Source organism: Crassostrea angulata, chromosome 3, assembly GCF_025612915.1.
Source record: "Crassostrea angulata isolate pt1a10 chromosome 3, ASM2561291v2, whole genome shotgun sequence".
Classification (NCBI taxonomy): Eukaryota; Metazoa; Mollusca; class Bivalvia; order Ostreida; family Ostreidae; genus Magallana; species Magallana angulata.
In genome coordinates, this window is record NC_069113.1 from 24,940,099 (window position 1) to 24,954,857 (window position 14,759).

General features: G+C 33.0%; 1 protein-coding gene across 1 annotated transcript; it reads left to right on the top strand.

The window, feature by feature from the left end:
• Positions 1 to 4,118: 4,118 nt before the first annotated feature.
• LOC128178197 (O-methyltransferase MdmC-like) lies at positions 4,119 to 12,929 on the top strand. Its single transcript, XM_052845247.1, has 6 exons — positions 4,119 to 4,335; positions 5,705 to 5,861; positions 6,877 to 7,086; positions 7,269 to 7,369; positions 10,878 to 11,039; positions 12,816 to 12,929. The coding sequence occupies exons 1-6, from the start codon at positions 4,201 to 4,203 to the stop codon at positions 12,882 to 12,884; spliced, it is 834 nt and encodes a 277-aa protein (XP_052701207.1). The 5' UTR covers positions 4,119 to 4,200; the 3' UTR covers positions 12,885 to 12,929.
• The last annotated feature ends 1,830 nt before the right edge of the window (positions 12,930 to 14,759 follow it).

Consider the following 14,759-nt stretch of genomic DNA (forward strand, 5'->3'; position numbering starts at 1 on the left):
ATAATAAAGCCATTGTAAACAAGAGAGGAGCAAGATAACCCAGTTATATGGAGTGCCATAACAGTCTTTAAAAAGTAGTTTATATCAAAACTCAAAATGTTTCGTAGAGTTACAACAAGCACGTAGCATCGTTTTTGACTCATCCTAAAAATCTTGACAAGAAAAAAAAAGGGAATAAAATGTTTTCCAAAAAAATCTTCAAAATCCTAACACCGAAGAGGTGGGGGGGGGGGGGCTGTAGTATATCTTTCCAAAACTTCAATTTCACTCTTAGTTTCCTTATTTTCTTTTCAATTTTTTACATACTCCCCAAAAAGTGTGTGTGTGCGGGGGGTGCAACATTTTTTACATGTAAATATGTAATTTGAAGAAAAATGGTTGCTGCATGCCTGTACAGTTCTGCTTTTATATATAACTTATAGGCAAATCAGTGTATTTTGATTGGGGATACTACAGAATGAGTTATCATTCAAAGTATTGATCGGTGTATTATATGTCATGGACATCATTTTCTTAGTGGTGTTAGTACCGCTCGAAATACATGTACTATGCAATGTTAGTTGACAAAGTAATCTTCCAAAATGTCAGTCTGACTAAATCCAGCCCCTACTAATTAATCACTTTATTGTAAGGACCCTAAACGAAGTCAGTACAAAGGGCTGGCTTCAGTCTGACTGCCAAAATTTGTTTTAAGATCCATTAAATGCTCCTTCCCCCGTACACATGTTACATGTACGCATCATGTATTGCGCATTACTTCTCTATATTTATTTTCTTAACTTGTTAGAATAATTAATTCCAATCCTCTTGGCAAAATGTAAAATTTTTAGGACTTAAATTTTAAAAAAAAAAATCCTTCACCGTGATAACAGATTTTTGATCACACTGAGTCGATAAGCTGCATGTGATGTAGCTTCTGTGCGATGGCAGATGTGGCTGTATGATTGTCTTACAGAAACACGAACTTTGCGGTCCCTGGGATTTTTGTTTAGTTTTAAAAAACAAAGTTGCGGCGAAAAGCTGAAGATTAATTTAAAAGAAGCTGATTAATCTAAATAAATTTGTATTTAAGGGTTAAAACACTGTCCCAGGAATACATTTCTTGGTTTTAATCAACCTTATTTTTGACAAATGAAAATAACAAATTTTAAAAATGAAATCAATTTGCTAGCACTTAAAGGGTACATACATGCATCAATTTTGGACCAATATCTAATGAAAAGACTAGTAATTTCATTTTCTATTTAAACGATTTCCGATTTCATCGATGAGAACAAATCGGCACCGACAGCATTCTTTTGATACATAATCCGGCAAAGTCATTTACTTCTCCAGCAGACTAATTCGGTATTGGTTTTGGTTTTTGTGTTCTGCACTTTTGTTATAAAAAAATGGTTGTTGAAATTGCTAACAAATCCAAAACAAAACTGTTTAAGAGGGATGAAAACGTAGCAATTAAAGAATTAAATGGCTTGAGAATGTTTAAAACATCCGTTGTTTATCGTAACTAATTGCGAACATAAAAAGATTTGTATTCTCAACGACCTTGAATTTGTTAGCCGATATACTCAATAAATGTGTCACTGTCCTCTCTTCTCTTTCTCTCTCCCTCTCTAACTCATACAGGCCGATGTAATTCAATAAAGCTGTCATAGTGCTCTCTCTCTCTCTCTCTCTCTCTCTCTCTCTCTTAAAGCTGAATAAACGATATTAACTTAAAGAAATGAAGACGGCAAAATTGTTTGAATTATTGCTAAGGATGTGAAATAAAATATTCCAATATAGATTTGATCGAATTGACCAGCTGGTGCTTACAAAAGTCAAACTTAATTATATTCGAATTCAAAATGTTAATTTACATGTATATGTAATATAGTTTACAGTATATTAATGTTTACATGTATTTATTTGTTCATCTTTGGTACTATTTTTACTAATGTAAATTTTAGATTTATTAACACTTTAAAAAACCTATTGCCATGTTTTAAAAATTGTTACAGTCCAGAATTTTTACAAAATAGTAACATGCTGTACTCTTATTATTCTATCCGGATGGAAACTTTTAAAAACCACAATTCGTCAAAGGTAGTAATATATATTTTTTCAGTTTGGAGTGACACGAAAGAACAAGAATTTCAGACATTCGCGCGCACATCAATTGACTTTTGACTTAACTCGGCTCTTTTATACGGGCCGTAGTCACATTTTTTTCATCAATCCCAGAATTGGTTTTTCGTGTTAAACCAAATCTAAGATTTCAATGGAATGTTTTCCCTTTATGTTGAACAGCGAAAATCATCACCTTCAAAAGATTCTTTCACTGAGAGGAAGAAGAAATAAAAAATTCATGTCCTTGGTATCTTTTGCGCAATCACTGGTATATCTGTTGTAATCTTACAGGATTGGTCCTTTCTTATTAGTTCCAGAAATGTTTTATTAATGTAAAGAAGCAACAGTTTTACTCATTGACTTTTTTTATTAAAAAAAAAGATATTTTTTACCGAAAGCAACAAAATTAGGACTTGGAAACGATTTAAACTTTTCAAGTTTTGTATCCTTTATTTTTTGTATCTAGAATGATAAACACGGGTATTTTTAATGATTTGTCAAAATTTGAAAGTCATATACATGTACAGTATAACTCGGCTATAGCGAAGCCCTATGGGCCAATGTATTTACTTCGTAATATCCGTAACTCGTTATATCCGTATAACGAATTCGTAACAATTACTACAGCAAATTCACTATATACATGTTTTCTTTCACCAGACTACATTTTTTGCTAATTGAGGGTTAGATTTTTGATACTTTAAATAATCTGATTGTGAATTAAAGAATTTATGTGAAAATAGATTCATTCAAACTTTTATGTTTAAAGGTAATAAAACTTTTTTCAAACTGTAAAGTAATTCGTTATAAAAGTGTTAAATTTCGTTAATATTAATCTTTACAGGACTAAAAATCAGTTCGCTATATCCGTAAATCGTTTTATCAGAATTCGTACTAAACGTTTTACTGTATCGGGTTACAAACAAGATCCAAAGTTCAAAATTCTTTGTTCTGTAAACAAAACTTCGGTCTTGTTATTGTTTACATATGTGTGGTATTGGTAGTAGTTTTAATCAATTGTTGAATTTTTTTGGTCGATGATATCATCTATGAACACATTGAATCAGTTTATCTTGTTTTGTACGCGTCATTTTGTCAAAGAATAGGAGGGTTTGGATTAAATAAGCATAACTGTTAGGTTTGCAATTCACAGAAACGACCTTTTAGTATCCAATTCTGACATACATAAAAAATCTTTAGTATTCAATTTGAAATAGTTTTAAACTTAGTGTTGAGATAGCAATTTTCACGAAGATAATTATGTGGATATTTTTAACGCTAAATGTAACACTTTTACGTTAAAATCAAAAACACAATTATATTTGAAGAAACCAAAACATGTAAAATTGTATAAAATATAATTTTAAAAAATCCAACCTTCTTTTGCATCAGAGCATTATATAGGCCAAAAAAGTAAAAAAGAAAAAGAAAATCAAAGTACTGACAGGAGTTGATTTTGTATATTGCTCGTTTTAAAATCAAAGATATGAAATTTTGCATGGCAAGTAATTTCTTATAGCTATATGTATATTTGAGTAATTACGCACATTTTCTTCTAAGTTTTTTAATGAACTACAAACTAAACGATGCATTATGTATCAGCATTCGAAAAGTTTCGGAAAAATTGTATCCAAGCAATCTTGAGCTTGAGCATAGGAATACATACAACTACCAAACATATCTAAATTGTTTGTACCATTTAAAATCTGACAATTTTCAAGGTATTTATAAATAAGTTTCCTTGAAAAACAATGCTTCTGATTACATTATATCGATATTATCGATTATTTTATAGTACTTAAAAGTATTAAGTCTTGTTAGCGGTGAAGAGTTGTGCTTAGGTTCAAACACTGTTTCACTTCCGGTTTGCCAGAGTAACTGCATAGGAGAGTTGATTAAAATCACCCCCCCCCCCCCAAAAAAAAAAGAAAAAAAAAAGAAACAAGATTGAGTAGCAACAACGCTTGCTGTTGCAGACAAAAATAATCGATACGACAGGTTTAAAGGGGAACACACACATATAAAACTCAGTACTCGAAAACTTGTCTCATAGAACGAGTTCAGTCCATGTTGCGTATTTTATGAATCGGAATGGCGCGTAGACAGAATTACATGATTCTGGAGCCAGCTTACAGACGGCTACATAAGCTTAAGGAGATGGCAACAGAAGAGAATGTGTCACCAAAAATCAGAGCTGAGATAGACGCCATTATTGATTTGCTTAAGGTGAGTGGTGCGATTTTTTTTATTTCATCAATATTAACAGTAGCTTCTTTCATGGATGAAAATGAAAGGGATAGGAAAAAGAGGGAAAGCGATATGAAAAGAAACCACTCGATTTATTTAGTTTTTGCGAGCGAGTTCGAACGTTGATTTTATTAAAATATATGGAAATAATTTTTGGTTGAAGTGTCTGTTTTGATCTTTGCAGACACGAGATCTAAAAAAAAGAAGTGAATGTCATATCATAAAAAACATATAGCCTTAACTGAAACATATTTACGGTGTTAATTGATATCATTTTACTGTGTGTTTCATTTCTTAATTTGTCTTGTGTGCATATTGTCAGAATTTAGACGTTATCTTTGCAAGATTTAATTTAATAATCTTAACTAGGTGTTATGTTACAGTATTTCCCCTCTTTCTAATAGTTTATTTGAGAAATTCCATATGCATGTATAATTTTGTACATGTATGAAATTTTAAAAAAATTAGATCAGATAAATGTGTCATAAATGATTGTTAATCATGTATAGTTAATTCTTGGCGGTTAAATGCATGTATACATTGTATGATATGATACGGTTCTATTTTGCTTATTTGATAGTTGCCCACCGATTCATATCTAATCTAATCTAATTCATGTCAAATAACTTTTTTTTAATAATCGATGTCTAAACACTGATTAGCATAACAGAAAATAATTTTAAAAAAATATTGCTTTTTTGAATTTAAATAAAATTTTTATTGTAACGTATAAAATCATCTAAATCCATTATAGATAGCATCTGTGCTTCATGCTGGTTCACATATAATACAGAAACGTCGGTTGGTGATTTTGTTTTGGGTGGTGGGGGTCATTTATAGTTAGATGTCATGTTGTAAATTTTGAATTTACACCCACCCAGTAAATTCAAAATTTACAACATGACATAGATATGCCTTGAACTAGAATGCTAGTAAAATTCATATATAACACGACATGGTTACAGATAGTAACATTTTCACAGAATCATTGTGGAGGAACTCCTTTCTATACAAAAAGTACTGGTCCTTGACATTAAAAAAAAAACACAGAGTCTTTAAAGTCCAGAAAAAGCGAGGCAAATAAAATTCACATGCAGAAACTCCATAGAATTTTCCTAATTCGTAACTAAATTGATATACTACATGTAGTACGCTGACTGGGGTTGAGGGCAACATTCATTTGAATATGTCAGCCCCCGAGATATGAAATATTACCCGACGCGAAGCAAAAGTAATCTTTTAAGAATTGTAAAAATCCCCCAAAATTAAAATAAAATGAATTGTTTAAAAAAAAAACTATATGTAATCTCATTTTGATTGCCACTTAATATGGCTGATAAATACAAAGGTCCGAGCGGACTACTGTGAAGACCAATCAACAAAACCTAGCGAGGATCTTTTGAGACTCATGGAAGCTACGCTACATCACCAATGGAAAGATGCATTTGAACAAGGAAAGCTTAGTTATGTCCCAACTACCCTGATGATGTCAGGAAATTTAGAAGGTACGATTTGGAAAATGATATTGCTGAGAAGTCGTCATGTTTCCTGTGTGAAACTCACATTCACTTTTATGATGTAGACACGCACACCAATTATGGAAATTCATATCAACAATGTAATGTCTTTCTACCAAATTGGCTGTTAAAAACTCTTTAATATTTACCTTTAAGATTCTTTAAAAATTATTCAATTGACTGTTCAACTCTTAGTGTTTCAATCATAGTACGATTTGCTCATATTTCGTATCCTTCATATAACCTTTGACTTTGGAGTCTTTTTCTGCTACTGAAACATGTATTTAAACGGTAGAAAAGCAGATTAGAGTGTGGTGATAAATAGGGCAATGACCTTGAGAGGCAAATGCTGTTGTTCAGATAAATTGAATAAATCACCTAAAACATGAGTACAGTTTATAATTGCTCGGACTTACATAGGTAAAACGAGGTAAAATTAGATAATTTTACAGAAAGTCTACTGTTGGCTGAAAAAGTGTCAAGGATCTAAGGAAATGACAGGATACAACTTTACGCAGGCAAATTATGTTAGAATTTCAAAAGAACTAAAGGTTATTCAATATATGTTTGTATTTAATATTCTAACAAAACTATCAATGAACAAGATAAAGGAATGAATATTTATAAAAGATTTTATTTTAATACTATCACAATTATAATTAATTCAACAGGAACAATTCTTTGCTGAAGTTTCTAACAGAAGTTAAACGATACACTGTGTCAATGAACGGTAGATTTTGTGGGAAAAAAAACTTAAATGCGGTGAATGCTTTGTTTTAATTTAAAAAAAAGAAGATATTTAATTAAAATATCCAGTCAGATAAAATGTGTGATTGAAATATGAAAATTGGGTAGAATTTCCAGAATTTGCAAAGCTAAACCTAAGATAGAAGGTTATTTAAAACGTTCCATTATTTCCAAACCTTGCCAATTCCCTTTATATATATCCACTAATACGCTTGTTTACGCATATATGGTATCTGACATCGCATTTTTTTTCTAGCACAGTTTCTGCGATCCTTATCAAGCTTGGGTAACGCTAGGCGTGTCCTGGAACTAGGTCTGTTCACCGGATGTACGGCTTTGGCGCTTGCGGAAAGCATACCGGAAGACGGGAAAGTGGTGTCTTGTGAACTTGACCCTTATATTGCTGATCTTGCAAGGTCACTTTTGGATAAAACAGAATGTGGGAAAAAAGTTGATATCATGTTAGGTACTATTTGTATTTGGCATGTGTACACTATTTATCATAATGTACCTATATATGGATAGCGTTGTTTTTCTAATTGTTTATCACCTTTAAACCAATCAATGTGTCATATTTTTATTGGGGAGAATTGGGCCATATTATTCTTGATTTTTGTGAGCATTTAATGCATTTGCATGATATTCAAGGTGATGCCAGGGAGTCAATGAGAGCGCTCGCCGACAAGAAGATGCAGTTCGATCTGATTTTCATAGATGCAGACAAAGAAAACTACAGTGTTTATTACAAGGTGAAGATCACTTTTAATCTTTTTTTACTGGCTGTAAAGGTAATTCATGAACAGCAATTTAATCCTTCGACGACTCAAAATTCATCAAGAAACCATTCATTTTGCTTTGAATAGGCCTCATGTTACTTTATGGCGCAGAGTGCAAGTTGTCGTTGCATGCAAGTCTTAGACGAGGTCCGCATACAAATGCATTCATGTGTTTAGTCACGTTAGTCTTATAGGTACCTTTTTTTTTGTTTACATGCGAGTCATGAAACTTTTGTGTTATTGTATATAAGCGCGAGTACACACAAATGCAAAACAGTGAAAGTCTTAGTCTAACAATCCACAGAATTCATATATAATTTTTTACCAGGTTTGATATGTATAATCAAGTTTATATTCTGAACCCTGCTCTTCCCAACAATACTTTTTTTGAGATAATGAATCTTAACAAATTGAGGCCCATGGGCCACATTGCTCACCTGAGCAACACTGGCTTTATATGGGCGTTCAAATTATATTGTGCCATATGGCCCCTCAGTAGATGAACAAAAAATTAATAACCGAATTTTACACTTATTTTTGCATATACTTAATCTTTGACATATTTACCTCTAATATGAAATATATATAACTAAAATTTTCAGTTCCCTTCATTTTAGCCTCAAAACTTTAAAAAAATTAATTTGTCTTCTCCATTATAAACGATTGTCGTTTACTAAGCGTGAATTAATTTCGCATGACGTTTCATGACCTTACTCACTTGTCTGATGAATAATCTTAACTGAAAAATGTTGTCACATGATATGTTCAAAAGCCATAATTCAAATCAATGTATTGGCAGGCATGTCGCTCTATTGTACTAAGGCCCACTCATTATTTTCATCTTATTAAAAATAAACAACAAATGTCTACAAAGATGATTTTCAGCTTCAATATTTTTTTAAGAACAACGATGATGCTTTTATCATTTAATATTTATTTGTTTGATGAGATATTGGTGCTTCTGATTGGTCGAAAAATTTCTTTGATCTAACACTATTTATAGAACGGGAATTTCCAAAATAAACACTGTCAACAAAATGTTAAAGAGACAGTACGGCGCATCTTATAAAAAAACCGACTTGAAAAAATTTTCCGATCGGGTTCGGTATTTTTGTACTACTCATGAATGTATAAACTTTCAGAAAATTACAAAGTTCTCCATGCAATAAATCTAATTATTTCATTAAAATTAATAATTACGTATACATAACCTATCACATAAATACATCGCAACGTGTTCGGGGTTCAGCCTTCTATACTATTACGCATGCACACTTACTGTAAACAAAACACATGCAGGGCTCGCGAAGAATCTCCTGGACAGGTTTGATGATAAAAATATGTCTTTTCTACTTCTCCTATGTAATTTTAAAATAACCACAATTATTATTTTGTAAGCATGTATTTTTCGTGTTTATCATAGGAGTTGCTACAACCTAAATTTATTTTTATAAATGAGGCCCCTTGAGGGGTTATTTGACATATATATGTCTATTCATTTTAAAATGAACCTGAATTGGTAAACCATTTATAAATTATCGAGTAAGAAAGGATGTGTTTCATTTAGAGAATCGCTTTAACCTCGTTTTCCATGATGACCGTAGTGGGACAAAGATCTTGTAGTTTTCAGCACGTGTCAATTACTGTCAATCAAAGTCCACGTGGTACAAATAAACGATATAAGATAATTCCGGTTTGTACGACCCTTGAATTTCCGGAAGCTCATAATTACGTTAATTAAGTATGTGAAAGGGATTTTCATGTATTTCAACTATTACAATAAACGTTATTTCTTATTTCCTAACTATACAATAGGTAAATCTGAAGTTATTCACACATGTGTTTTCAGCTGTATTGTCTCTTTAAGTTGTGCCTAGCTGTTTTATTGTCAGCAAACAAAATACAACTTTATAAACATGAAAGTTGAACCTTCAAAAATAAAAAAAAAACATTATTTGATTCAGGAAAAAGAAAATTAAGCGTCTTCTCACGAATTCATCTGCCTGAGATCAATCAACATTACTGCGAGGCTGGCTGTTCCTTTTCCAGGAATATTATTACGAACATATAGGCCTATACACTTTCACGGTAACACTGCTGTTCAAATTTGGTAACGATAATTTTTAAATTAACACACATAGATGATTGGTAATCAGAATAAACATCGTAAAAAAGCTATGAGTAATGCATCAACTCCTTCGGCGCAGATATACCATTTAAGTACATCACTGTCTATCTGGTTACCACACCGTATACAAAAGTCGCTTATACATACTATTCTTTGTCGACATATCAACTGTTTCGTCCACGTTCGCCTCTCCGTGGATGGTTATGTCGAGTTACATATTCCAGCGATCTCATATGAAAACTAGTTTTATTAAAAGTTTTTCTGCACAGAGAATAATATCACAAGCTATCGCATGTATTTTCCTTTCGTTTTCAATTCACCTGGTTCAGATTCTAACTCACTATTTGTGTTTAATCCGTTAAATTCAGCTCAATAGCTCTGCATCAGCTGAAGGCGCATCCATTTTGAATATTGTTGCTGTTGTTGTTTTGTATTGAATTTTATTCGTATACGCGCCGCTTCATTTACATTATTTACATTTTTTATCAATGACACTTCACATTTTTTTTTATTTGAAAATGTTTTATTAAATGATAAGAAATGAAGATAATTAATTTTCTATTGATCGACAAAACGAAGAAAAAATTGACCGGAAAACTAATAATGAAGTTTTCCGGTCAATTTTTTCTTTGATACGTCGATCAATAGAAAAATTATTATCTTTATTTCTTAAAACATTTAACACCTGTCTGAAATTATTATATTTTGCTGCAAAGAGACACATTTCCAAGGAAAACACAAATCTAACAATTCGTAATTGTTTGTTATATTGGCAATTCCTTTAGCAATTCCGTAATTATACTCTCTTCAATGCACTGTTTCCGTCAAAACTGTTTACTCGAGGGGAAACATGTTTGACATGTAGCTAATATAATTTGTTATACTTTCATGTTAAACATTGAAATCTGATTGGTTTAGACGCAGTCCATAATCCGTTCTATTACCCTCAGCGTTAGCAACGCACTTAGCAACGGGTAACATTACAAATTGTTACATGCGCGAAAATTATGCGTGTACGGTTTGCCGTAGAATTTACGTTATTCCTATGTAAAAGCAGTAAAGTTTTCTTTAAAATTAAGACAATCAGTATAATAAAATAAATAGTGCCTGTTTGGTAGGATAACAGTTGAAATTGACACCCTTCGAAAACCATTGTCAACCTCCGCTTCGCGTCGGTTGACAATGGTTTTCTCGGTCTCGTGTCAATTTCAACTGTTACCCTCGCAAACAGGCACTATTTATATAATAATGAACATTTGGTGAATAAATAAATGTACCATTATCGAAAAACTCGCCCACTCCATTGCTAAATTCTAGATCCGCACCTAGTAGAACTGACCGTTCGTTTTGCAGATGATATGGGAACTAGGGCTTCTAGCACCCAAAGGGATGATACTGGTGGACAACGCCCTATTTTTTGGAGATCCTTACACTAAGGAAGGGTACATGGGCAAGGCAGGAGAAGGGATTACCAGTTTCAACGACATTGTCAGAGAGGATGGAAATGTTCACAAGGTTCTATTTTATCATACTGCTCCAAATCTATCATTACAATTTTATACTTTACAACGAAGAGTCGAAGACGTGTTAATTTTTTAAATGAAATCATATGAGACAAAGTACAGTTCGAGTGCGCATGACTGCTTTTATTATTTTTTTTAAATGCAGTCGCATGGGCAAAGTTATAACCTTGAATTTCTTTTGCATTGTTATTTATTTTAACAATAAAATGCTTTCTTTAGTGATTTATACGGAATATGAAGGTGGCGACATTGCAGAATTTATATAAAGCCCCTTTCACAATCGGTGCACGAGCAGAAGCAACTGAATATTCGTGCGACCGATGAAATTAGATAATTATGAATCGTAAACTGTTGCATTTGAAAAAGTATTCGTACGAAATTCGCACAATCTAAGCGCATTAAATCTTGCGATATACCTTGCGTCTATATGCGACTGTTGTACAATGAAAGCGGCTGTTGAAAGATAATGCGATAGGATCGCGCGAGAAACCAGATGATCGGACGATTGAACGTGCGCCAATGCGATTGGACGTGCGATCTTGCGTTCTATGGTACGAATGCTCGTGCGAGTCAGAGGGGTATATATACCGCCCATTTCCGACGCTCTTCAGTAGACATAGTTGAAAGCGAGAGAACATGCCGCCCAAGAAGAAACAGGGATGCGGCATTATTTATTATTATGTCTCAATATGATTATTCTATTATGATTGGTCTAGAAAGTCACGCGACGGAATGAAAAAGCCGATATGAGCATATGATGTAGACAAGTATGATTGAATCAAAAATATTTAATCATCATTAATCTCTATATATCACAAAAACCAACTTAGCTATCTACATTGTATGATTCGAAATTATGAAAGAAAAGTGAGACAGTAACAGAGGAAATCAAACAATCAAACAATTTTTAATGTTCAGGGAATATGAAGATTTATTCCCCCAGAAAAACAAATTTCCCTCGGGCGATGCCCTGGGGAAATATGTTTTTTTCTTGGAGTATATTTTTATTTTTAACAATGATCGCTACCTTCATAACCCGCATAAATCATCAAAGGAAGCATTTCATTGTATATATTTCCTACCCACCATTTTCACCATTTACACCGTAAACAAGTTTTCCGAAAATCGACTCCCCCTACGTTACCATTACATCTGAACAGAAAATGTCCTGATTATTCATTTTTTCCTATGATTTGTTAAGATTTGTTCATTGCACTTATAAGTTTAATCATTTGCTCCACTGTTTCAACTGTCTGTAACCCAAAGCAAGTCGTATATTTTACAAATCATGCATATTTTGACCACCCGATCACCGTGAATTTGAAATCTGTCAAATAGTTACGAAGTGTTTTAGACTACTAGATGCATAGAGAACTCGGACCAATGACCGACACAAAGTTTGACTATCGCTGTCTTCCGTCAGGGATATGTTTTTTGGAAAGAAATTCTTATAAATACCTACAAAAGGCGTGACCTAAATTCCTTCCGTCTCCGAAGCGAAGAAAATCGACTCCCCCATGCGTTGGATCGACTCCCCTACTTTTTGTCGACTCCCCGTGTTAGGGGTTGTTTACGGTGATTTATATTACCGCATTTTTCCTTTGGAAAACCCGGTTTAAAAAATTGTTCAAGTGAATCAGCTCGCCCGGAAGTAAAGGAACAGCAAATCCTGATAATGCTCTTACCTCTGTTTTTACAATCTATGCTTTTAAAGAAGGTAGGCCTAATGCTATTTTCATGATCGCATGCATATGTTTTTGTTCGCTAGATTTTGGTGCCAATACGTGACGGCCTGATGATCATAAGAAGAATAGATGATGTGAATGTCCACAAATAGAAGACTGAAAGACAATTTTAAAGATTCTAGCAGACGACACAGGCGTGCGTGACGTTAACGTTGTCATTGAATGCCCCGTCATATGACGATCATTAATCAATTCTTTGTGATCAGCTCTTATGTGCAGGAAACAAAACGAACTGGTGTATGCATGTTTACTAAGGGTTTTGCAATACTTCATGTTGGCTGCTATTTGTTGATATGCTTTATCCGAACTATATGGTACATGATTTACATAAGTTCAAATATATATAGAAAGATTTAGAGCAAATAGTAATTGAAATATAATCTTACAATGAAGACATTTTTGCATCATCTTCCTTGAATTCTGGTGGCTTCCGATGTTCCATCACCTTATTACGTTTAAAGCTATACAAGTTGAAATTTGCGTCAATTTTGAATGACAGTGAAAACGCATGTGTTTGTCGTCTTATAAAAGTTACCTTTATTCTGTAAATTCAATGGTGAACACCAGCCCAATACAAAGATATAGATTTTTAATGTTTATTGTCCTGCCAGGAAAGTATTGAGCTCGATATTTGGTTACAATGTACTATCTACTGATTTTGCATAAAAGGCACATTATGAGGCAAATGCCACGTCGGCAAGTTTCTAGACATTGTATAAGCACCAATTATTACAAAAGCATTTTTTATTTTCAGTAACTTTTCTGATTTTATAAATTGGATTGGTTTATTGTGTTTATGTGTTTATGTGTTTGAGGACAATATTAGTTGAAGAAAGAGCATGTATGCATGGGCGTTTTTTGGAGGCATGAGAATTGAGGGCCGCCTGGAGATGTTCAGGACGAAGTCCTGGTATGGGAGGGGTCAAAACCTTCGGAAGCTCCTAAATTTTTGAAATGTTAAAGAGAAATGCGAAACATTGAATTAGCCTCAATATTTGTGTTCCCATTAATATAATGTGTTTGATTAATTTGCATTATTTGAAGAATTATTTATTGAATAATTGCATTAATCAGTTTTCTTGGTCAAAATTCTTTTTAAAAAAATAGTTTTTTTAAAAACGAGGAGTCGGAAATTGATTCTAATATACCACCGCAAAATATTTAGATTACCCTTTCGAAGAATAAAGTTATTATTATAATATTTCTTTTCTATCGAAAGGGTTAAATAGAAGTTTGAACATTGAGATACCAACTCTATAATCCTCAGAATAAACTTCTAGCATAAAATATCAAGAAAAAATGAGGGGCTTCTTGAAATCAAAGTCCACGATCCAAAATACATTTACATAAAACCCCTATATTGTTGCGAATAGTAATGTGCGTTCAAATTTTGTAGAATTAGTAAAAAGCGCAGTTCTAAGGATCTATTAATTATCAACCAATGATCATATCAAATCACTTGCAAAAATTGGAAATTGCACTTCAATAAACATTTATTTCGTGCATCATTGACAAATTAACAACAAAATCCACGAAATCATTTTACTGATAAGTACAAAAACTGCCAAAACATTTTCCGACTTATTATAATAGACAATTTATTTGGGCCAGTGGCTTAAATGAGGATGTGGGTTTTTATTTAATGTTTCACATATCTGATTGACAGAATGTTTTGTTACATTACTTGTATCTGGAAAGATAAAACCTCTTCCTCCCCGTCCCCACCTCAAACGGTTTTTCTTTCTTTCTTTCTCTTTTTTCTTTTTTTCTTTCTTTCTTTCTCGTCTCTTAACCCCCTCCTTAGATTCGCTACTTTAAGATTTTACTTCTTTGAAAAGACAGAAACACATACCTTAACAGTCGGGCACACCCTCTATTGTAATTGAGATGGGGTTTCCAAAAGATAAGATGCGGTAATGGAAGGGGGAGGGCTGCAAATCCTTATTCATGTTTATGGATTAAACTGT